Consider the following 25136-nt stretch of genomic DNA (forward strand, 5'->3'; position numbering starts at 1 on the left):
TGCAACTCTGCTTAGGATGGTACTGTAATGCTATTACCCAATATGCCTTGTTTGTGAAAATATGCACTCCTTTATAAAAAAAAATTGGGAACCTTTGATAGGAAGACTAGGACATGCTGTGGTTAAGACAGGATCAGGTTTGTTTGAGGGTAAATGTCGATATACTATACTAGATGGTAATCAGGACTATACTATACTATACTATGCTAGGTGGTTATCAGGACTTGCTGTCAAAGGACTTGCTGAGCCTTCCTCGGTGGGGAGGGCGGGATATAAATCAAATAAATAAATAAACTTGCTGTCTGTGTCCTGTGTCATGCTAGCAATGTTCACATTTTAATTCAAGAAGTATAATTTTGATGTTGCCATTTGGTTTTATGTAGCTGATGGGAAATGTTTGGCATCGATTGGGTTAGATGATAATCACACCCTTGTTCTATGGGACTGGAAGAAAGGGGAGAAGATGGCAGTAACCAGGTAATAATATTCTCACCCTGACATGATTTCTGTCATCCTAAATTGTATCCTTTTATATATACTGTCTGATTAAAATTTCAGGATTCAGGTTCTAGGATTTTAAAACACAGAGAGATCTTGTTAAAACATTTAGGAGATTGCTCAGGTTGATGCACTAAAATCTGGTCTGGAAGCAAAACAAGTTTGCACTATATTTGAAAAGAGCAGGAGGGAATGAAAGCATGCAGTAGGAGGAGAGAGCACATGAGCCCCCAACATATTCCTGTATAAGGAGCAGAAAAATGAAGATGGAAAATTAAAAGATTTTTAATTAGATGGGTGATATTTTCCTCCTTTCTGTGCTGGAGATTCCCTGCGAGTGCATCTGTTGTGCAGCTTCAATGGTGGGCTTCATTTGGTATAAATAGATTTTCAAGCCTCTCCCATTTCTGCCGGGCCACCTGTCCCACCCCCGCTCTCATCTTCTGTATCCTATATTCAATTCAAAATTTTTCTAGAGATATTTTTTCATTTTGTTTGCTTAGAGCTTATCTGTTAACCCAGTTAAGGCTACTATGCTTTGTGTTAAGGATGCAATCCTTTTGAATAAAATGGGACTTACTTCTGAGTAGGCAAGTCTGTTTAGAGTTGCTCCTTAAGAAGCTTTTATAATTGTCCAGAGAGCTAAAATATTGAGGATGAGCTTGGCCAGGAGATGCTTTTTTTAGATAAGTGATTTCAGCTCACCTATTAAACAGTGTTCTCCTCTTAATACTGTAAAGAAAGTGTAGTATTTTCCTGGCAAATCATGGGTCTAAATAATTTCTTACAACACAATGTGCTGGGGATGGCTGTAGTTTAGTGGTGGTGCATCTGCTTTGGAGGAAGACAGGAGGGACTGGCATAACTTTGTCCATGGGGTCACAGAGTTGGACTTGACTGTGCGACTGAACAACATTCCCCCAGTGGGGGGGGGGCGGGAATGACCGGCCTGGGGATTCCAGTACTCCTGTGGGGGGGGAGGTATGACGGTGGAAACAGACATAAATGTAGTGGAAGGCGGCTGAGACGTGTAGGCGCTCGGCTCCCTTCCAGTCTGTGTCCTATCCCAACAGTGACGACGTGGGGCCAGGTTGAATTACTCGCCTCCGTCACTGGTGTTATGCAATCTCAGGTCCATAAATAATAAGACATCAATCCTTCAGGATTTCCTGTATGAACAGGATATGGACCTGGCATGCATGACTGAGACCTGGGTACGTGATGGGGAGATGGTAGCCCTCTCCCAAGTAGCCCCCCCAGGGTACTCAGTCTTTCACCAGTCACGAACTAGCGGGCGAGGAGTGGTGCTATTAATGCGGGAGGCTTAATCCTTCGGGGCTCTCCCGACTCCAGAGATCGACGGCATTGTGCGGGACTGAAGTGGGATGTTGGAGAGGGTTTGGTGATCTGACTGATGTTCCGACCGCCTAACGCACCAGCCAGCACCTTATCGTCCCTGATGGAGGTCGCAACAGGCTGGGCATTGGAACACCCAAGGCTCTTAATCCTGGGTGATTTCAATGTCCATGCCGATGATGCGAACTCCAATCAGGTGACGGACCTAATGTCATCCATGGCTACGCTAGGACTCTCTCAATTTGTAACAACACCCACACATCAGGCCGGGCACATGCTGATCTTTGCGTCGGGGGTTACAGTGGCCTGAATTACTGCTGATACAGTGCCATGGTCAGACCACTATGTCCTGAAGGCCCGTATGGATGTGCCACCCCAAACCCGTTTAGGCGACGAGCGTATTTTAGCTTGCCCGCGTAACCTAATGGACCCAATACGGTTCCAGAGGGAACTGCGGGATTCCTGGCCTCCTGGCGATTCTCTCGATGACCTGGTTGAGTCCTGGCAAAATCGGCTCACCATGGCCATTGAGATCGCTCCCCGGCGCCCTCTGCACCCTCGTTCAAAGATGGCGCCGTGGTATAACACGGAACTGCGATTGATGAAACGGAGGCTCAGACAGCTAGAGAGGCAGTGGCGGCGTACTTGTGATGAAGCGACCAGAACATCTTATAGAGAGTATATGAGATCCTATGAGATGGCAGTCAAAGCCACAAAGAAAGTCTGCTTTGCGGCCAAGATTGCATCTGCGAATTCGCGCCCGGCTCATTTATTTAGCATTATTCAGTCTCTTACAACTCTGCCACAAGGCAGACCAAATTGTAGGGAATTGGACATTGGCTGTGAGGCTTTTGCAACTTTCTTCGCAGATAAAGTCTCATCACTCCGCTGTGACCTCCCTGCCACAATTGAAACAGTATGCGAGCTCTAGGCTCTCTGCCTGTTTTCTGGATTGGCTTTAGACAGTTTTACAATACTCAGCTTGGAGGAAGTTGACAGAATCCTCTCCACTGTGCGCCCAACAATGTGTGATTTGGATTCTTGCCCATCCTGGCTGATTAAAGTGTGCCAGATGGAGCTTCGATATCCTATGTGGGATATTGTAAATAGATCCTCTCTGAGGGGCTTTTCCCAAGGCCCCTCAAAGAGGCAATAGTCCATCCCCTCTTGAAAAAACCAACATTAGATCCAGCCAAATTGGCACACTACCGGCCAGTCTCAAATTTACCCTTTTTGGATAAAATCATTGAGAGGGCTGCAGTGCTGTAGTTTCAGAGCTTTCTGGAGGATGCTTCTGTCTTAGATCCACACCAGTCCGGCTTTCGCCCAGGCCATGGGACGGAGACAGTGCTGGTCGCCCTGGTAGATGATCTTCAGCAGCATCTGGACTGAGCGGGTCAGCAGTGCTGATGTTGTTGGACCTGTTGGCGACGTTCGACACGGTCAACCATTAGTTGCTGGTCCACCGCCTTGCCAACGCAGGGATTCAGGGGTTGGCCTTCCAATGGCTCGCCTCTTTTCTCCTTGGTTGGGGACAAAGGGTGGCGATCGGGGGACAATCGTCCCAGAGACATCCACTTAATTGTGGGGTGCCTCAAGGGGCGGTGCGCTCCCCGATGTTGTTTAATATCTATATGCCCCCCTTTGCCCAGATTTTCTGGAGATTTGGGCTGGGTTGCCATCAGTATGCTGATGACACCCAGCTCTATCTGCTGATGGATGGCCGGCCAGCCACTGCCCCAGAAAATCTAGTCCTGGCGCTACAAGCTGTGGCAGGGTGGCTCAGGCTGAGTTGTCTGAAGCTAAATCCAATGAAGACAGAGATCCTTTGTCTGAGTCGAGGTGGTCCAGGAACGGAAATCCCTCTTCCAGCTTTTGATGGGGCACCACTGATATCGGTGCCCAAAGTCAGAAGCTTGGGGGTGCTACTGGAGCCCACATTGGCTATGGAGGCCCAGATAGCCGCCACTGCGAAATCCGCCTTTTTCCGCCTTAGGTGGGCACAACAGTTGGTCCCCTTCCTGGAGCACAGCAGCTTAGCAACTGTGATCCATGCAACGGTCACCTCAAGACTAGGCTACTGCAATGCCTTCTATATGGGGCTGCCCGTGTCTCAGATCCAGAAACTGCAGTTGGTGCAGAATGCGGCAGCCAGGCTGTTATTGGATCTCTCTATACGGGAGCACATACAGCCAGGGCTGCGGCAACTGCACTGGCTACCAGTAGTATTCCGGATTCGCGATAAGGTGCTGGTTATCACCTTTAAAGACCTATATGGCCGAGGACCTGTCTACCTTAGGGATTGTCTCTCCCCACATGTTCCCCAGAAGCTACTTAGATCTGGATTGCAGAATTTACTGTCAATCCCCGGGCTGAGGGAGGCGAGACTGAAGGCTACCAGAGAAAGAGCCTTCTCAATTGCTGCCCCCAACTGGTGGAACCAACTCCCAGAAGATGTAAGGGCCTTGCGGGACCCTGGCAAATATAAAATCCAACAGCAGGATGGAATATACTGGGCAGTTGGTAGTAAAGGAGAGCATCATTGGATCATGCCAATGCAAGTCAGGGGCGATCTAATCAAATTTTTACATGAACAAGGGCACAGAGGAAAAGATCTGACTTCGGAACGGGTGAAAGAAACAGGATGGTGGCCAGGCATGCGCCAAGAGGTTGCACAATGGGTAAATAACTGCCTAGCGTGCACCATGGTACACACACACACACTTGATCTTAGCCAAAAGGTCCCAAATGGTCCCATCTAGCACCAAAGGATAGAAGGGCCCTGGGCACGTATACAGATTGATTACATTGGTTCCCTCCCCCGCACAGCTAGAGGAAACCGATACTGCCTTACAGTAATTGATTCATTTAGCAAATGGGTAAAAGCCTTCCCATGTAAATACAACACAGCCACTGCTATAGCAAAAATCCTGTTCAACCATATTTGGACCCGCTGGGGAATCCCCCGAGTCATGGACTCCGACTTAGGCTCGCATTTCATTGGGGAGGTCACCAAAGAACTTTGCAAAGCCCTCAGAGTAGAGCAGCGATTTCATATTGCTGGGCACCCGCAAGCATCTGGAGCCATTGAAAGGACTAATCGAACCATTAAGGAAGCCCTGCGCAAGGTAGTCAAATCCACGGGCAGGGACTGGGACAACAAACTCCCAATTATCCTAATGGCCATCAGGGGAACTACTGCCATTCACGGCCACATGCCACACATGGTAATGACTGGAAGGAAAATGGTGTTGCCAGAAGCTTTTTGGCTTAAAACACAACTTCCATCTTCCTTGGTGCCAGTGGTAGTGAACGATGCGTGGGTGAAGTCCTTAATCACAGAAGTCCATAACATTCATATGGAAGTAGCCAAGCATCTAGGAAAGGCACAGCTCAGCATGGACCAATGGTTACATCCACGGGTATGGGATCCGGGACAACTGGTGCTCTACAGGAAATTCTCACAGAACAAGCACTCCTTGGAAGCCAAGTGGCAAGGTCCGGTTCCTATAACGCAAAGGATTAGCCCAGCTGTATAACAAGTGGCAATTACTAAGAAGAACGGGGAAACATGGCACAAATACTTCCATTGCTCACAGCTGAAGGAATGGAAAGGAAACGCTCCCACCAATGCAAACCAAGCTCAACAACCTGTACAGCCACCTCAGAAGGTGGAAATTAAGCAAATTTCAGTAATGCAATGCCCAGACATAGTGGATTTCTCCATAGGGGATACATTTCTGACCTTAGGAGTAACCTGAACTGTTGAAATTATAAAGAGATTTCTGAAATACATAGCCATGTACACAGAAATCTAGGGGGGGGGGTGTAATAGGCAAAACACTACCCTAGGATTCACACTAAATTTTTTGGGGGGTTTTCATTTATTGTCTTTCTATCCATCCCTTTCTGCCTTACTCCTTTACTGTCTTCAGAGATACCAACAGGGGTCTACAGTGCAGTTTTATTTTTGTCCCTAGGTACACACTATGGAAACCAAGAAAGGAAAGGTTAGATTGGTATGGGGGGCAATGTATGTGATGTGTTTTATGATAGGCCCACAAAATTGTGAAACTAGCAGAGCTGTGATCCCCACTATAGTTCCCTTTTCCCATTGGAGATGCAAAACCAGTTTGAACCCCAAGGAAGTCATGCTGTGCAAAGTAATAAAGTCTAACTACAAAGACAATGACAGCAGACTCCCCACCAGCAGTTACAATTTTCGTAGTTGTGACGAGGAATGGGTCAGACCTCCAAATATGATTCTGCTGTGTGTAGGATCTAGAATAAAGACACAGGAATTGTATTGCTTTTCCCATGAAGACACAGCAAGACCTTTGGTGCCAATGCACTGTGCCTATGTCCCAAAAGGCCCACACAAATTGACACCAGAACCAAAGACGACCCTTAGCACCACTCCAGCCTCTAAAGGGTTTACAGAGGATATGGGGCTATACTATGACATAGCTATTGTGTCAACCGCAGTATGGAAAGCAGGGGATCCCTTTAAATTTATGGTATCAATTGGCTCTAGAGAAGAGAAAGAAGTAGCTCTCTCCATAAAAACCCCTAACAGAGAGACACACCAATACAATTTAATTACATGGGCAGATCAGAATTGGATAGTTACAAAGTCTGAATTAGAAGTGCAGCGTCCCCCAGACTGGTTCATAATGTTAGACCATCTCTGCCAAAGGGAACCTGTGATTGCCATGAAATTTACCAAATTGGGAACTTTCAGCACAGAGCTTTACTCCGAGGAAGGAAACTACACACTAACTATAGGGACAGCCACACAGCTACAATTTAACCCACTAATAACTGACTGTGGGATTACATCAGATGCCAGCTGTCACATAATTGGCTCACATGTAGTGAAACAAGACATAAGAGAACAAGTTCTGATCCACCCGCAAATGATACTAAAAGAAATCCAAGTCAGCCTTACTTGGCTGAATACCACGGAAAGGCTACCACAATGTGCTCCATACTTGGAACCCAGACAAAAAGGCTGGGAGGCTTGGTTACAGTTATGGGTAGGAAGCACCCACCACAGATCCAAAAGGTCTGTAGGAGACTGGTTAGCACCAGTTGTGGGAGGAGTGGCTGTTTTAGACTCTATGAATATAGAAACTATAGCAAATAAATTTGCCTATGCCACTTCTTATATATCACAACTGGGAAAGCCCATCAATGATTCCTTCCATACCATATCTGAAGTCCAGCACTCTATCAGCTCAATTCTTGTTAATTGGGAAAGACAAATTGAACAAGATTTTGCCCTTTACTAAGGGGCACTCAATCTCTACAGGTCAATATATCCCTGGCACTAGTGTGTATCCAAGCTCAGTCTATGAATTTAGCAATGGCTATGGCATCATCAGACAGGCCACAGAAGGACATATTCCTCTAGAGATTAAGCAATTAATTAGACCCAAATTTTTTACCCTGGAATTGGAATTAGAAACATGGTGGACTCTAGTAAACACCTCTTTTTCAATGGACACACAGGAATTGAGACTCCTCCTCCTGGTGCCCACTGCAAAAAGGTTCTTTTATGTGCACCCCATCGTCCCATTAGGGTTACAAGCGGGATCTAATGAGGTGTTATATTCTCTAGACTCAGATAAATGGGCTAGAAATAATAACGGGGAATGGGAAGCAGTAAGCCTGCAAACATGTGTACATAAAGACAACTTAGTTTTCATTTGCGAGGAGCATACCTTGCAAACTCACCACCCCTGCGTAAACCCCTTAAGGAACTCCCCGCAAGATTGCCAGTACATGCTAAGGCAGGAGAACACATCCACCTTTTTATACTTGGGGAGAGGCTGCGCATGTGTGAGAACATATTGTGAATATGTAATTATCAACACCTTTCAAGTTCAACCCATGCTGCCAGGAATCAACAGATGTTTTTGTAACTTGTCTTCAATTATGGGATACGACCTCCAGTTCACAGTTCCCATTTGGACTAGAGAAGAAATTTTAATAGCTCCCAGTCTATTTAAATTTGTTCAACCAGTCTTCCTAGGAATGGGACTGCAAGCGATCCGATCATTGCTAACCCATCCCCTATTAAGACAAACCCTACAAGAAATTAAAAGAACTGGAGACACCACATCCATGGTGGTAAAACACAATGGGCAAGAGATCTCCAACCTTCTAACTAAAATTAAAGACACTGGGAAACATTCATTTCTTGACTCAATTTTGGGCTGGAGCTCGACCTCGAGTGCAGTTCTGAACGTGCTATTGCATCCCATTGTCATAATTTTGGCTTTTCAAATTATTTTCTGTCTAGCACTGATTGGCCTCGGGTGCTGGCTAAAAAAACAGCTTAGGAAAATAGAAGACCTCCACACGCTGTGGAAATACTGTCCCTTGGCCCCAGAGAAACAGTAACGCTCAAGTTCAAGCCTTACTGAGTCTCCCCCCAAACTTTCTCATGTGATTCCGTTCCGTTTTTGTGCTCCCAGATTTTTCCCTTTCTAAGATCTTTTCTTTACCTCCATAAGGAAGGGCTAAAGAGCCCTAGAGATATGGGTCCGAACCAGAGAGTATGTCAACAAGAATGAGCCAAACTCCAAATGCCCTGGTAGTTTAGCAAGTATTGTTTATTGGAACCAACGCACAACAAACAAGCCTTTTGCTAGGCGCCCAGCTTGGCGACCATGCAAAGTCTCTTCTGACCCATTGAGTCGCCCAGGAATCAAGTATTTGAAGCTAGCCTGAGCCCCTTAGAAGGATTTGACTCAGGAAACATATCTGACCCTTTAAGACCCTGGTAATGCAGCCCTTGAGTGCATGACTGCACAAGGGACCCGATTGGCCTTAGGATCCAGTCAGACAGCCAAAATTTAGCAGCCTTTCTTGAGTGACCCTACTCTATCGACTGATTATAAGGTCATAAGTAGGCCATGGTTATGTCAATTCCTTATTAGGTATGAATTCTCCCTACCTTGCCTAAAGGTTTTGGGAACCTTCTCCTTTCTATTTCCACCCCCAAAAGAGATGTTTTAAGTGTAAGACCATTGTTTCACCGCTCCCAGGAGGTCACAGGCTTGAGGCATTTGCATGATCCCACTCTGCACATGCTCCAACTCTAGGCCTAGGGGGCATGAAAAGATGGGAAATGAAGTCCTTCTCCACTTTCCCCAGTATTGTGCTCTTAAGTCTATCTTTCACCAGGTGAAGGGTGGGCTTGATAGCCCAAAGAGGGTAAGAAGGGGGGGGGGAGTCCAAAATGTTCAGAACAAACTCCAGGTGCCATTGTAGTGGTGAAATAGTTATGTTTAGACTCCGATGGCAAAGTCGAAGACCCAGAATCCAACACGTAACCCATCACTACAAGGTCCAGAGTTGGAACCGGTGCAGAAACTGTTTTGGCCCTTTGAGCTGCCCAGTAATCTGGCATACGACTCTGTGTCCTTCCCAGAGATCCATGGCCCTGACGGATCAAAGGGACCTGGCAGAAGTCTGTTCTGACCCATAGAGCCCTCCGGATGTGCAGCCCTTGCCTGTATAACTGCAGAAGGGAACCAGAATGAATACGGGGAAGCTTAGCATAGACACTTTCTCCCGACGGTCCATATCCACCAACTAGCTTTTAGGTTAAAGTAAAGGTCATGTGAAGGTAGTTCGTCTGCCTAACAGATTTTACAGGTCCACAGACTTCAGGGGAATGCTTTCTCCTTGAAGTAGGGTCTAAAGGTATGTTCATTTTTAGTGAAACTGCCATCTGCCCCTCGTTCCCAACCCACCTCGGTTTGGGCTCATTTGCATGATCCCACTCTGCACATGCTCCAACCCGACGTAAAGGAATGGGGGAAGCCGGGAAATAGAGTTTTTGCACCATGCATAGATTTTTGTTTTATTTCTGTCTTTCACCAAGGAAGTTTGGGCCGTACGAGTGGCCCTGAGGGTTAAAAGAGGACAGGCAGTGACACTTGCCCTCTGGAGCATGGGACTCCAACTAAAAATTCCACTCCTCCAGGGTCCCAAAGGGCCAGAACAGTCTCTCCATAGGTGCCGAACTGCAAGGGCGCCAGGAGTTTGGACTAGCACACGAGTCCCGAAGAGGGAATAATGGTTGGTTCCGGTCACTCCAAGCAATGAAAGGCTCTTGCCTGTCACAGTAACCCAGAACTAATGTTTGAGCTATCCTGCCACAGCATTATGACCACCTTATGTGCTAAAGTAAAGTCCACTCAGTGTGTTTGTGAGAAGGTATACACTCCCAAAGCCCGGGAAGTCTATCTCTGGGTAAAATAGAATTTTACCCTCTTGAATCCTAGCCTACAAGTCCCTCCTTTGCCCCTCGGTAAATCGCTTCATCCACCAGTGGGAGGCAGCACTTAGCAGAATCCATGATGTGTCAGGTTGACAGTTGCCATCTCCCGGGCAGGATAAGTGACTATAAATTATTCAATGAAATGTGTGTACCAGCATGCCTTGCCACCAAGCCTATTTACATGACTCAGCCCACGTTTCAGACAAGCCCGAGTAGACATGAGGGACATCTACACGTTTAAGAGGAAATGTATGACACGAGACTGTACAGATCCCTCCCCCTTCAAGCCAGAAAAGGCTGGTCGAGGGACGGGTCTGGAAAAGAGTGACAGGCTGAGTCAAAAGGTTGGAATGTTCTATCTTTTACCAAGTACAGGGGGAGTCCCCCCCCCACAAGCCAGGGAGGGACTCCAGGTCGGCCCTAAAAGAAGGCCTGGCTTGTAGCAGGCCTTCCAGAGCCACAAAGGCTCCAGATTAAAAACAGGAGAAGTTGTAACACTGAGCTGGCTTCTCCGAACCCAGTGCAAGGGGAGAGGCCTCTTCGAGACGCATACTCCCTAGTTCGGAGAGCTAACTCTGTGGCTGGGAACTCCCGGGAGATACGACCACCCATTGTAAAGGAAGTTTGAATACAAGCCTGCCAACTCACTTCTAGATTGAAGTGAATATAACAATTAGTAGACAAAAGTCACCTTAGGACCTGGTTATGTAGGAGGTATTCTGCGTGTTGTTATGTGCATTGTTACAAAACCTGTAATATCCAAAACAAAAGTAAATATTTCCTCCCAGAATCCTTTTTCCTGTACTTGTTTGCATGTGTGTGAAGATGCTTTACGATAGGGTCTCATCGGACCATGTGAGCCCAGACCCGAATAGACTCGGGAAAGCTCAGAGACCCTCGCATTGAGCATGCTCTGCGGAGTCTCTGGCCCCATTTCAGGCATTTCTGATACCAGGGGGGGTGGGATGAATATTGCTCGCCGACAGTGCCCTCTACCTCCTCCCCTCCAGAACATGCGCCCATCAGGCAAGGCTATGCAAGAGAGCCTCTTCAAACCCCAGTATAAAGATTATCGAGGGGGGGGGGGGAGAAGAAAACAGAACAACAAAGGTTAGAGAATAGATAGGAAAACTTTGTATTAGTCTAGTTATAGGATAATGTATGAATTCAAAGTGTAACCCTGAATTCTAATGTGATTGTGTGCCTCTGTAATCAGTTGCTATAATCAACTATATGCTTTTAACAATCAGACATTGCTGTTTAGCTGGTCTAAACAACACCTATGATTTTATTCTTATATTGTATGACTTTAAGGAATATTAATCTTGTTTCTGAATACTGTATACTGTACAATGTTGCCAATGTATGTTACCTCCGAATCGTAGTAGTCGAGGAAGTATCCTTTGGTCCATTGGAACACTGTATTTTTCAAAGTCTATTTTTGAGTAGTTTAAATAGTGGCTCCAACCCTTTTAGATAGAAGGTACACCCCAGTAGACACTTGGCTCGACCGGGACTTCGCCTGTCAAAATCAACTGTGGACTTTTATTTAATGGTTCAAGACCTTGTCACCGGATGGTGACGTAGGTCTTGAGGGGGGGAATTGTGAGGAAAAACCCCCTTACAGAACATTGTAATCACCAGCTCGGTTGCCAGAGCACCTGGAGAAGTGACTCACACACATCTGGCCAGAGAGTGTGAGCAAACCTATCCAGGGGCAAAAGGGACTTATGCAGTACAAACAGCCATAACGCTACAAAGGCACTCAAGACCGGTACAAGAGTGCCCACCAGGAGAATGGAAGACTCCCTGTTGTTCCGTATGACATCCATCTCAGCCCTGGAGCGGAAGAGACTGCGCCGCCAGGAGCTATCCAGGTGAACGGTTTTGAAGTTCTGACCATGGAATCCACCATGGAGGGCTAACACCACACACAGCCAACTTTCTACTAGGCTTGACTCCATTCCAGCGAAGCGGACAGCTCACGTACACACCAGATGTCACCTATGCCTGCAAGCAATCTACCCACCGCAGGAGTGTCTAATCATCCAACCGCCGCTTTCTTTGCTTACGGAACTCAAGACAAAGACTAGTGCCAAGGAGAAGACAGAAGAAGAGGAAGACCATCTTCAGCCAGAGCCAAGATCTTCTTCGTGGTCTCTGTGCAGTCCCACACATGGGTCTTGCCGCAGGCAACGGATCCATACCTCGGAGCTCCAATAGCTCGTTTATAACGTCTTTTGGCGCGCTTTCCTCCCGCCCTGGGGAGCAGGCAGCGACTGCGCATGCCTGGAGCGGGGGGAGAGCGCCCATTCCACCCAGTTTCTTCTCTACCGCCGCCCGGTCAACACCTACCTCGCTGCGTTTCCTTCTTAGCTCGTTCTTCTCCTCATCATCCGCTATCACTCTTCTCCCTTTTTCTACATATTCTTAAATATTTCTTTTACCTTTCGTCCCTAAAAAAAAAAAAAGAAGAAGAACCCGTCTCTGCGCTTTCTTTCCCCTTTTCTCTCCCTTCCTCCCCTCCCCTGACCGGAGCGTATGGAAGGGAAGGTGACGTTTAAAAAGTGCAGGCGCTGTGGAGCGAAAATTCCTACTACTGACGGCCACAGCTACTGTCTATTCTGTCTCGGGGAAGCCCATCGCGTGGACTCTTGCCCACACTGTGCCAATTTCGGCAAACAGGCCCGGAAGAACCGCGCAGCTAGGCTACAGAGCTTCCTGCTTGTACGGTCTTTGAGGGCTATGCCCGCATCGCCTTCGCCGCCTCCCCTACAACGAGCGGGAGATTCGGCTTCTTCGGACGCCCTTCTTTCACAAAAGCAGAAGGTGCACAAGTCCGCAAAGAGATCATCGAAGCACGCCGATACCGGCCATAAGACTTCGAAAAAGGCGCGTCATTCCGAACCATCGGATTCGGCGCCAAAAGAATCTCGTCACACCGATTCGGCTGATTCCGATTCGAGAAAGGTCCAAGAGTCGCGCTCGGCTTCCAACAGACCTAGGGAATCGACTTCGACTTCCGGAGTAATGGATCCAAAGACCTCCGCCTCAGCTCAACTCTTACTTCCGCCTGAGCTATCGGCGCCTTCCGATGTCATCACTGACATGCCGCAGCTGACGCCCCATTCTCCTACGCTCGAGGTAATACCAATCCACTCCCGCTCACCTTCGGTTCATAGTGTTGTGCCGTCTGAGTTCCTCAAGCCCGACCCTACCACTGACCAAACCCAAGCATACCTCAAGTCATCTCTCCGAGCCGGGTCCTTCCGGGACATCGCGGTTTCTCCCTTGTACAGGGAATCAGCAACTCAGGTTTCCACTCACTCTCGTTCACCAACCGATCGCGCCCCCGTACATCGAATCCGTCACCGCTCTCCAATGCATCTTTCGACTCTTCGAACCCGGTCTCGCTCCCCTCGTAGACGCCACGATTCCGGTTCCTCCACTTATTACGACTATCAGGATTACTTTCCGCGAGATCGTTATGACTACTCGCCTTCGCGATCTCCCTCACCTAGACGCCGGTATCTCCATCGCCCTTCGCGCTCTCCTTCTGACGAGAGAAGGCGCCGCCCCAGGGAACCAGCTCCCTTCTTGGGCCGTGAGGTCCTTCCCCCTCGGATTCGACATGTCGATTCTCCTCGGCTCCGGGACTACGATCGAACCCGAGACTCGCCTCGAGTCCGCTACGATTCTCCTCGGCGCCGGGACTACGATCGAACCCGAGACTCGCCTCGAATCCGCTACCAGGATCGCATCACGGAACCTGATTACTTTCCATCTCTCCACGGAGTCACTCCGAGACTATCGCCATGCAGATACTATACCTCGCACGGCCCCTGCAACGGTCTCCGTCGCTCCGCCACTAACTTCGGCTCAACCCAGATCTCCCGGAGACCATCAGCCTCAGACCAAACTTCAGCTTGCCCCTACGGGTCCGGTATCACCGCGCCACTCTCCTCCCAGGGAGGACCTCCAATCCGATGTCGAATCTTCAGCATCATCGGACTCAGAAAACCATGATTCCGTAGTCTCCGACTCCACACCTCAGCCCCGCCTCTCACCATCGGATGCCTCCAAGGCTTATTTAAATTTGATCACCACCATGGCCGAGACTTTAAAAATCGCTCTGCCTTCTGACTCTCCCAAGGTCTCTGACATTGTACATGACCTGGTCCAGGCTGATTTCCCTCCAGGATCACTGCTACCGATGCTCCCAGTGCATCTCGAGGGCCTCCGTGAGGCTTGGGACAAACCTGCCTCAGTCCCACCCACCTCTAAGCGTTTCGAATCCCTGTATAGAGTTCATGCACCTGATGCAAAGTTTCTCGCCTCACACCCAGCACCGAACTCTATCATCGTTCACTCAGCTACTAAAGCCAAGCCTTCCAGACATCCCACACCACCGGATCGAGAAGGCAGGAAATTAGACACCCTGGCTAGGAAGATGTTCAATCTAGCCTCTACCAACTCGAAGTTAAATAATTATTTGGCCTATTTTTCAGCCTACATCTTCAATTTGGCTAACCAATTCACACCCCTCATTCCATCTCTTCCCGAGACCTCACAGAGAACGGCCTCCAACCTGGTGTCCGAACTTTCCAGAGTATCCAAACAGCAGATCAACTCCATCCGCCATGCTGTTTCCTGCTCATCCAGGGTCTTCGCTGCCTCTGTTGCCTTACGCCGTCACGCTTGGTTAAGATCCACTAACCTGCAACCAGACATCAAGCAGAAAATCGAAGATCTCCCTTTTGATGGTCTGGGACTCTTCCATGCTTCCACAGATGAAGTGTTAACCTCTGTTGATGATGGCCGGAAGCGTGCCAAGCGCCTGGGAGTTTACCAACCACCCTCCCAACAATTCAGCCACGCAAAGCCCTGGAGACCATCGTTCCAGAAGCGCCAACGGTCCCCTAAGCAACAGGACTACTGGAAGAGGAAGGGCGTGCAGCACAAACCTCAGTTCCAACAAAGGCCTCGGTCACAGCAGACCAAGAAGACCTCCCTCCCCTCCAAGCAGTCTCTTTGACTTTCTTCACATTCCACCTCCTTACCGCACGCGTCTCTTTCCGTTTCTCCCGACCTGGAACTCGATCACAACCGACTCCTGGGTGCTTACCATCGTACGCCTAGGTTACGCAATCGAGTTCATTTCTCCACCTCGCCACCACTACTTCACTGCTACCCCCCCTTCTTCACTCCTCCTTCAGGAAATTCTGGACTTGCTCCAGAAAAATGCCATAGAACCTGTTCCTCCTCAACATCGAGGGACAGGCTTCTACTCCAGATACTTCCTGGTCCCCAAGAGGGATGGAGGCAAGCGTCCTATCTTAGATCTCCGGAAGCTAAACAGATACATCGAGTACAGGAAGTTCAGAATGATATCCTTACAGTCCATTCTGCCTCTGATCCCCAAAAACTCCTGGATGGCTTCCCTGGATCTTCAGGACGCTTATTTCCATGTGACAATCCGACCTCAGCATCGGAAGTATCTCCGGTTTGCCATGGGCCACGACCATTTCCAGTACATCTCCCTGCCATTCGGCCTATCCACTGCACCCAGGGTTTTCACCAAGTGCATGGCAGTGGTGGCAGCTGCCCTTCGCATTCGGAACATCCCTGTCTTCCCATATATCGACGACTGGCTCTTCATAGCACCGTCTCAACATCAACTGCAGAGCAACCTTCACACGGCTCTCACCCTTCTGAATTCCCTGGGTCTTCGTGTGAATACCATCAAATCACACCTCACACCTACCCAGGACCTCAAATTCATAGGGGCCCGTCTATGCACCTCTCTCCATCTAGCTTTCCTCCCACAGGATCGAGCGCTGACAATCATTGCCTTAGCCAGATCAGTTCAACAGCAGCCTCTTCAGTCTGCTTTCACCATCCAACGCCTGCTGGGCCTTATGGCCGCCACGACATCGGTCCTTTACTTTGCCAGGCTACGAATGAGACAGCTACAGCTCTGGTTTGTACGAGCCTATCATCCTCAACTGCAACCGCAGAGCGTTTTACTCACCGTTCCCCAGAGAGCACTTCTTTCTCTCACGTGGTGGACTGTACCCAACAACCTCCTCGCAGGCATGCCATTCCTACCGACTCCTCCGATGGCTATTGTAACAACAGACGCCTCCAAGTGGGGATGGGGAGCCCACTTAGAGGACAAGACTGTCAGAGGGCTTTGGACTCCCTCGGAGAGGGTCATGCACATAAACTGCTTAGAACTGATTGCTGTGCACAGAGCGCTCCAATCATTCCTTCCACTGATCAAGGGTCGGCACGTTCAGATCTCCACAGACAATATGGCAACAGTTTTTTACATAAACAAACAGGGGGGTACCAGATCCCTCCGGCTGTGCCGTATAGCCATACTGCTCTGGGAATGGTGTGTCAAGCACAACATCTACATGACTGCCATCCACCTCCCGGGTGTGGAGAATCTTCTGGCCGACTCTCTCAGCAGGATTCGCATAGACGACCACGAATGGTCCATCAATCTAACCTACCTCCGTCGCATCTTCCGGTGTTTCGGAACGCCCAAGGTGGACGCCTTTGCTTCCAGGGACAATGCGAAGTGCCCTCGATTCTATTGCAGGAGGGGCAACGATGCCTTCCTACATGTCTGGAGAGGTTCTCTTCATTACATCTTCCCTCCAACCCCCCTACTGACACGGGTGCTGACAAAGATCACACGAGACGGCACGGACTGCATCCTCATTGCTCCTTGGTGGCCACGGCAACCCTGGTTCACCAGGCTTCTGCAGATGTCCCATCACACCTACCGCCGCCTCCCTCTGGTGGGCGACCTCCTCTCTCAGGCGAACGGCCAGGTATTACATCACAACCCTCAGGTTCTGGCCCTAACAGCCTGGAGGATACACCCTCATGTCTCTCCGCGGAAGTAGCTAACATCATCCTGAACGCAAGAAAGCCTTCCACCAGACTTTCGTACCAACGCAAATGGAAGCGCTTCTGTTCATTTGCATCATCTAATCATCTACAACCACAATCAGCACCCTTGAACCTGATCCTTGATTATCTACTGTCTTTACAGAAATCAGGACTATGCTACTCTTCTCTAAAAGTCCACTTATCTGCCATTTCTGCGTTCCATCACCCAGTTGAGGGCAAGACTGTCTTCTCTCATTCCTTGTCCAAATCATTCCTCAAGGGCATGTTACACCTGCACCCGCCTGTCAAACCCTTTGTTCCGGCTTGGAGCCTATCTTTAGTTCTCTCCTGTTTAATGAAAACTCCCTTTGAACCCATGGCTACTATAGACATCAACCTTCTCTCTTGGAAGACGGCATTACTAGTAGCCCTTACTTCGGGTAAACGGGCAAGTGACTTATGCGCCTTCCGGCACGATTCTCCATATACCATTTTCCACAAAGACAAGGTTGTCCTGCGACCTGACCCTGCATTCCTTCCTAAAGTTGTCTCCCAGTTCCACCTATCCACTTCGACTTCTTTACCAACGTTTTTCCCCAACCCTGCCGACCCAGGACAACGCGCCCTACATTCCTTGGATGTTAGAAGGGCTTTGTCTTTCTATCTTGCTCGTACACAACCTTTCCGTAAGGACCCTAATTTGTTTGTGGCCTACGGTAAACCTCATACAGGACACAAGATTTCTACCCAGAGACTATCTAAATGGGTAGTTAGTGCCATTAGGTTGTGTTACGAACTGGCTAAGCAGCCTATACCTGAAGGCCTTAAGGCTCACTCTACCAGAGCGGTCTCGACATCTTCGGCCTTTCTGCAGGGCGTCTCTCTAGAGGACATCTGTGCTGCTGCATCGTGGTCCTCTCCATCCACGTTCGTCTCCCACTATGCCCTAGACGTTCGTGCAAGACGAGACGCCTCCTTCGGCCAAGCGGTCCTCAAATCCATCTTCCACTGAAGTTATGGGTGAGTGCATCTGCTTCCATCACTATGTGATATTCTATGATATGTTATGTTTATGTGACTAATTCTCCCTTTTTTACCAGCACCCTCCTCCAGGTCATTCAGCTGGCTAGTCACCCATGTGTGGGACTGCACAGAGACCACGAAGAAGATAAACAGGTTGCTTACCTGTAACTGATGATCTTCGAGTGGTCATCTGTGCAGTCACACACGCCCACCCAGCCTTCCCCGCTGCTGGTCTCCTGTAATTGTTGCTTAACTTTGTATAGTGTCAGTGCCAGTGGCGGCTGGAAGAAACTGAGTGGAATGGGCGCTCTCCCCCCGCTCCAGGCATGCGCAGTCGCTGCCTGCTCCCCAGGGTGGGAGGAAAGCGCGCCAAAAGACGTTATAAACGAGCTATTGGAGCTCCGAGGTATGGATCCGTTGCCTGCGGCAAGACCCATGTGTGTGACTGCACAGATGACCACTCGAAGATCATCAGTTACAGGTAAGCAACCTGTTTTTCCCCACCCAGTAATCTCTCTATTCTTCTTCCCAACTGTCATTTTTGAGCCTCCCCCTGGTCCATTTCAACCTGAAAGTTCTCTCAGGTATCCAGGATCCAGGCAAGTCCATTGGTCAAGAGCAAGCACCCAATTAGGTGCCACCAATGAACTTTCTATTGGTTGTCGCAGTAGTCCAGCCCTCATGGTCACTGTGAAACCTCCCCTTTTTGTGAGGTCACGCACCAGCTGACCACCTTCCTCCTCCCTCGTACCTCACATCCCCTAAGGGCTCAAGAGAGTCCTTATAATCTGTGGACTAGCTACCCACAGGTGTGCTTCTATCAGTATCCCAATTTTCGCTGCATAGATCCATCCCCGATTCCTGATCAGTTTCAGGTCCCCTCTCCCATTTCCTCGCTCGTCGCCATTGGAGCCTTCCTTGAAGACTATGATAGGTAGATATCGCCCTGTTTGTCTACCCATGTGTTCCCCTATTTCTCTATCTATTTTTCTTAGGACTGTGTGAATGATTTATGAGTATTTTATCTTGTATGGAAGCCTATATTTTTCTGGAATAAATTTTAATTGTTTTACTTAATTAGAGTCCCTAATATTTTAAACATTACTTTTCTGAATGTGGAATCCTGTATACACAGGTAAAAAGATCCTGAGTGAGCCAGGTGCCCACCTGACCATTCCCCAACCTCGTTTTGAGGGCATTTTGGCTTACAACATATAAGATCAAAGTCACGGATAAGACCAATTAACAAACATACCAAATTAAGCAAAAGCACAAAGGTGCCTTCCCTAATGCCAAGGTGCCAGGGGAGCCACATAGAGCATCATGTTCCATGGATATGGTACCCTGCCCCTTGATTCTCACATCGCATCTGCAAGTGGGAGTACCTGGAACAGGCATTGGGTCTGGCAAGCCCTCTTTATCATCCAGCTGTAAGTTACTTGACCTTCCAGAAATAAGCATAAGGGCTGAGAGAGAGGACTGACTGGAATTTCAGAAGGCACACATGTTGCTCCCAGTGGCCAGACACTGTGGCATATTGCATGCCAGGCTGTAGGCAAGCCTTCTGTGGAAAAGTGGCCATATGCACATGGATTTAGATCCCGCTCTTGTTTGTTTATTTTAAAATGAAAGTTGAATATTCAGAGAAGGGGGCCGGACTATTCTTGAGAAAATCAGACCCCACCAAACCTCTCCTCCCTTATAGCTATGACTCTGGTAACCGCTTACAAATGTAAGCAGAATTCTATAATGCTATGATTTAAAGCCAAGGAAAGCATATCTCAGGACCTAGCCAAGGGTGACATGCATTAATCAAATGCTACTTAATTTCTGTTGATTTAACTGTTATTTAAAATATTGTTTTAATTTTTGTCCTTCCAATTATTCTTCTAATGCAGTCCATTTAGTTACCTATTTGCCTTTTTAGACTGCTTAAATATTTAAAACCCCTTCCTTATCTACTAGTAGCTTACACATTATCTTTTATTGCTTTCTTTAATTACTTTGACCTTTCCCATCTTGAATGTGCTGTAATGCAGTTGTTTTTCAATCCCTATTAATTTCTTCTCAACCCCTTTCTGGACCCTAGATGCTATCAAAGGCTTGCTTGTTTAATATATACTTAAACTGGGAAAGATTTTTCATTTTAAAAATTAGCATGCCGCTAATATTTAGGCCAAATATAGGAACTGTTTTGATTGTCTGATGCACAGGTACAGGATGCAGTAGTCCAGAAAGGACGGGAAGGACAAAATATCTCTTTAGGATGGAAAATTCAAGAAAAAACACACTATAAATCAGTTCAAACAAATACATAATTACTTTAATTATAAACACAAACATTCAGTCAAACAAATTATATATGTTAAGACAGATTGATTTTTTTAAAATGAAATCTACATCACATTCAGAAGTTCTTCAGCCACATGTTTACTGAATGAAAGGAGTGAATCTGGATTCTGCTCACTGAACATGCCCTTTATAACTATGTTTCATTTGAATATCTGCAGTGAGCTCCTAAACATGTGCAATCATATAAGTGTGTAGGCACCTTTGTATAATTGGGACTCTAGTTTTTGCAGCATTTCCAATCACAAGAAGGAGCCTATCACACACACTTATTTATGTGGAGGGACTTGCTGCTGACATTCAGCTAAATATGAGGACTTTGGAGGATGGCTAGTAGGCACAACCCCAGTTCTCACTTTTGCCAAACTCCATGTGGGCCCTGGAGCTCTCCCAGAACTAGAACTAATCTCCCAGTTTACAGAAATCCATTCCCTTGGAGGAAGTGACAGTTTTGGAGGGCAGAGTATATGGCACTGAACTCCATCCCCAAACTCCACTCTCCCCAGCCACTTTCCACATATCTCCGGGAATTTCCCAAGCCAGAATTCTCAGCTCTTAACTCCTCAGTACATGCATTCAGTAAACATATGGGGAAATATCTAAAGAGTGCTGTGGTTAAGAGCTGCTAGGCCTCCTGCTTTGGTGGGAGACCTTCCATTGACAACCTGCACTTCCTGCTGCCATTTCTTCTGTTGATGGGAGAAAAGAATAGGCAGTGTTGCACACAATGTGACATCACTCCCAGGGAGAACCCAGAAGTGAGATTGCAACACTCTAGGAATCTCCTGAAACTCTACTGTTTTAACAGAGTTTTTGACAATTCCTAGAGAGACCTGACATCACTTCTGATTTTCCCTGGAAGTAATATCACATATTGCAGGAAATGTCCCTGCCTCCACCATCTCCCACCAGGTGCCATCATCCTTAGCTTTGATTGTCAAAACTAGTAAATCCAGTTTGTACAGAAAAACAGATCCACACCCTAAATCAATTGTTGCAGTGTTCATATAGTATAAGCCTTTGAAAGAATCAGTTCCTAGTAAATGTCTCTAATTTTGTGGTTTAGTCAGAAATTATTTATTGATTATTGAGACATAATTTTTCTCTAGTGATCATGATGTCATGAATAAGTGAGTGAATGGAACAGGAGATGGTTTGGACAATAAATTGGTCCTATATACAGATGAGAGTTGTAATGAGAATTTAGGAAGATCTTCTAGGTTCTATAATGAATTTGTGAAGGAACTCAACGGGTTTATATCTGTTAATAACAATACAACTTCTTCCCAGATATTGCCAAGAGTCAGGTGGCCTCTCTTCCAGACATTAACTCTTTTTTAACTGTAGCTTTTATTTGTAGCTCCTTACTGTAGAACTGAGCAGAGTGAGCACTCCTTCTTTATCTAAGGCTGCCAGTCCCCAGGTGGTGGCAGGGAATCCCCTGGTTTGGAGGCCCTCCCCCTCCCACTTCCAGATTATCAGAAAGCAAGGAGTGGGTTGAATGTCTGCTGGCCTCTCTGTTTACCGTAGGGCATAATGGAGAATCAATCTGCGGGCATCTGGGGCTCTGGAGGGACTGTTTTTGAGGCAGAGGCACCAAATTTTCTGCATAGCATCCAATGCTTCTTCTCAAAATGCCCCTCAAGTTTAAAAAAGATTGGTCCAGGGATCCAATTCTATAAGCCCCAAGAGAAAGGTGCCTCTATTCTCCATTATTTCCAGTGAAAGAAAGGCATTTAAAAGGAGTATGATTAAATCTTCGTTCGCGAAGCCAAGCCGAGAGAGAGAGAGATCCCTTTAAATGTGATGGCCAGAAATCCCTTCAGAGTTCAGTTGTGCTTGTCGCAACCTTGCTGCTGGTTCCACCTCCAAAATCTCCTGGCTCCACCCCCCAAAGTTCCTAGATATTTCCTGAGTCAGACCTGGCAACCCTATCCCTCAATGATCTCACTTACCTTAGCCCCCCTCCCATTTTATCAAATTAATTTGGATAGATTCTAATACCTGGGTCCCAGAAGGGGGGGCATTCAACTTCTAATTGCAATGCTGGGTTGTTCCCCCAGCTCTAATAGGCATCTGTAGGCTCTTCACAGATGCACCTCAGAAAGTGCATTATTAATGTTGTGTTGATGAGGCAGAAGGTACCATAAGTTCTGACAGGCAGGGGGCAAGTTCAAAAAGACTGAGAACCTCTAGTCTGGCTAAACTTCATGTCATCATACCCCATCTGTTAAAATGTGGACCATGCTGAGCAAGTATAAATGAGGGTGGAGCAATTTCAATGCAGAGCTGGTGAGTGGGAAGAGGCTTCTCTTACTTCTTTGAAGCAGTATCCTTACTTATCTGAAGCAGCCTCCCTTACTTGCTCTTCTGGTGGAGTTTATTTTTAGCACCAGACCCTGGGTAGGAGACAAGAATGAGGAAGCAGAAGCTAGCAAAAAGCAAGCGGGGGGGGGGGGGGGGCGGAGATTGACAAATCCTTTCCCCTTTCCATCTTCTCTGCATGAAACCTGCCTTCCTCAGTCTCCCGCCACACAAACACTTTACAATGTTTCAAAATCTCCAGCCATAACTCAGACTATTCATGCTTCCTTTTTATTTATTTTTTATTCCAGGGGTCACAAAGACAAAATATTTGTAGTGAAATGCAATCCTCATCATGCTGATAAACTGGTGACTGTTGGAATGAAGCACATTAAATTCTGGCAACAAGCAGGTATTCTGTTACATTAACTTCTTCACCACGTGCCATTCCATGCTGTTCAAAATACCATAAATTGTTCCCAGGATATAATATTGTACCTGCATCTCCTGAACTGTGTAGAAATCTGGTATTGCAGGATTGCACTTAATATTGGCTTTAAGTGCAGTTTAAGTTTATTATTACAATTCAAGTTGCATGGAACTTCACACAGTAGAAGAGGACATGTTTGCCTAAATAGACCTTTTTGTAAAATCCCACCCTCTCTCCAAGGGGCACATGGCAGTGTGCATTATTCTCCTTTCTCCAAAAGACTATGAGGATGGTTGGGCTAAGAGGAGGTGATTGGCCCAAAGTCATTCAGCAATCTTCATGGCAGAGTGGAAATTCTCACTCAACCAGGCCTGTAGCTACAAGAAGGTTCTCACCAGGCAATGCCCCCTCCCCAATTTGTCCAGCCCAGCCAGAAGATTAATTGTGCCCTGTCAACTCTGGTAGGAGAGACAGACTGAGGGTGAAAAAACCTTTTGTAGGTAAAAGCTAATTTCATTTCCCTGTTAGCTGACAGCTTATAACTGAAGGTGTGAACTGACAATATTGTTGCTGGCCAGGGAGGTCATAAGAATTTCTAAAGGGTTAGCCCTGACCTGGAAAAATGTCAGCTGCTTAGTCAAAACAAAACAAAAGCATCTTCTCCATACCTTCACACAGCCCAGTCCACTTAACAGGTTTCCTTGGAAGCTCCACTGTGCTAAACTGCCCCTTGCCAGCCTGCCCCCAAGAAAAATTCCTGGCTACGCTGCTGCACCCAAGTCTCCTAGATTTTAGTCCAGCACTCTACAACCACTGGCTCCCTATACCCCTGCCATGAGAACCTTCCAATCTAAAATGTTAGTCAAGGGAAGTCAATGAAAGAAGGCAAGTTTGTGTTTGCTTAGTCTGTGTTTGGGGCCTGGTTAACTCAAACATAATGAATATCTTCTTACAGATATGTTGGGGCTCAGGTCCAGGAGATGTTTTTGCCATTATAATCAATTCAACAAGGGCACTAGATTGGTCCTAATGACATGTTAAACACTGTCTTAAGAATCCTTTCAAATATTCTGTAATATTTGTCCTCTGTTGTCACAAACATGAACCATTGTTTATGTGGCTGGAATCAGAAAAGTCAAGAGTATTTGCTTTTTGGATAAGTTTTTTTTTTTTTTTGAAAAAGGGTGTCTTGCTTTAACACATTTAAGCTGACCATTGATAGACTTGCAGAGCAATCCTGAAGCAAGGGAATTGGAATACAGAGCTGACTGACTCCTGTGCTAGTGTAAGTTGGATATGTGCTAGTGTAAGTGGTGTCCCACAGAGGACATGATTAGTGCTGCACAGTGCACTTACCAAGGCCAGCACATGGGAGTAGACCAAGTAGGCAGCTGCCTTGGGCGCCACTTGACCTATGGGCACAATGAGGCATCCCCTCTCCCTGAACCCGCCACCTTCCTGCACCCGCCATCACTTTCCAACAGTTGCCCGTGGCCGCAGCCACCGCCTTCCGTTGCCTTCTCACCATCTTCCACCGCCAGCTCACAACTTTAATGCCAGGAGCTCACAAAGTAGAATTTTTGCTCACAAGACTCTGCAGCTTAGAGGGAACATTGGTGGGGACTCCCCTACAAGTCCGCCATTCTCCCACAGAGGTGCCTTCCTTTCTGCCAAACCGGAAAAGTTCTCAGCTGGGAAAACTGGGATTTTCTTCGCCCCCGGTTGTAAGCCCCAGAGGGCAGCCACCCATGCACACTGCTGGGTACCCCAACACGTGTCTCAGGCCAATTTCAGCAACGGTGTGGAAGGGCTGGTTGCTACTTCCCTGTGGAACTGTGGCGGAGGGGGAGATCTGCGAGTTTGTGGGGTAAGGAGCAAGTGAGGCAATGCAGTGGCAGCTCTCTTTTGCCACCACCTTCTGCCACCTCCCTGCGTCCACTGCCACCTTCTGCCCCCTCCCCGCCACCTTCTGCTGCCTCT

At 47.5% G+C, this 25136-nt stretch overlaps 1 protein-coding gene across 8 annotated transcripts in view; it reads left to right on the forward strand.

The window, feature by feature from the left end:
- Positions 1-25136, forward strand: part of EML6 (EMAP like 6) — a 239166-nt gene that overhangs the window by 130875 nt on the left and 83155 nt on the right. For all 8 annotated transcript variants that reach the window (XM_060249242.1, XM_060249187.1, XM_060249202.1 and 5 more), the window contains 2 exons: positions 384-477; positions 23038-23138. In XM_060249242.1, the coding sequence (XP_060105225.1) occupies positions 384-477; positions 23038-23138 (195 nt within the window). The remainder of the gene's footprint in view (positions 1-383; positions 478-23037; positions 23139-25136) is intronic.

The sequence above is a fragment of the Heteronotia binoei genome, chromosome 1 (assembly GCF_032191835.1).
Source record: "Heteronotia binoei isolate CCM8104 ecotype False Entrance Well chromosome 1, APGP_CSIRO_Hbin_v1, whole genome shotgun sequence".
NCBI classification, from domain to species: Eukaryota; Metazoa; Chordata; class Lepidosauria; order Squamata; family Gekkonidae; genus Heteronotia; species Heteronotia binoei.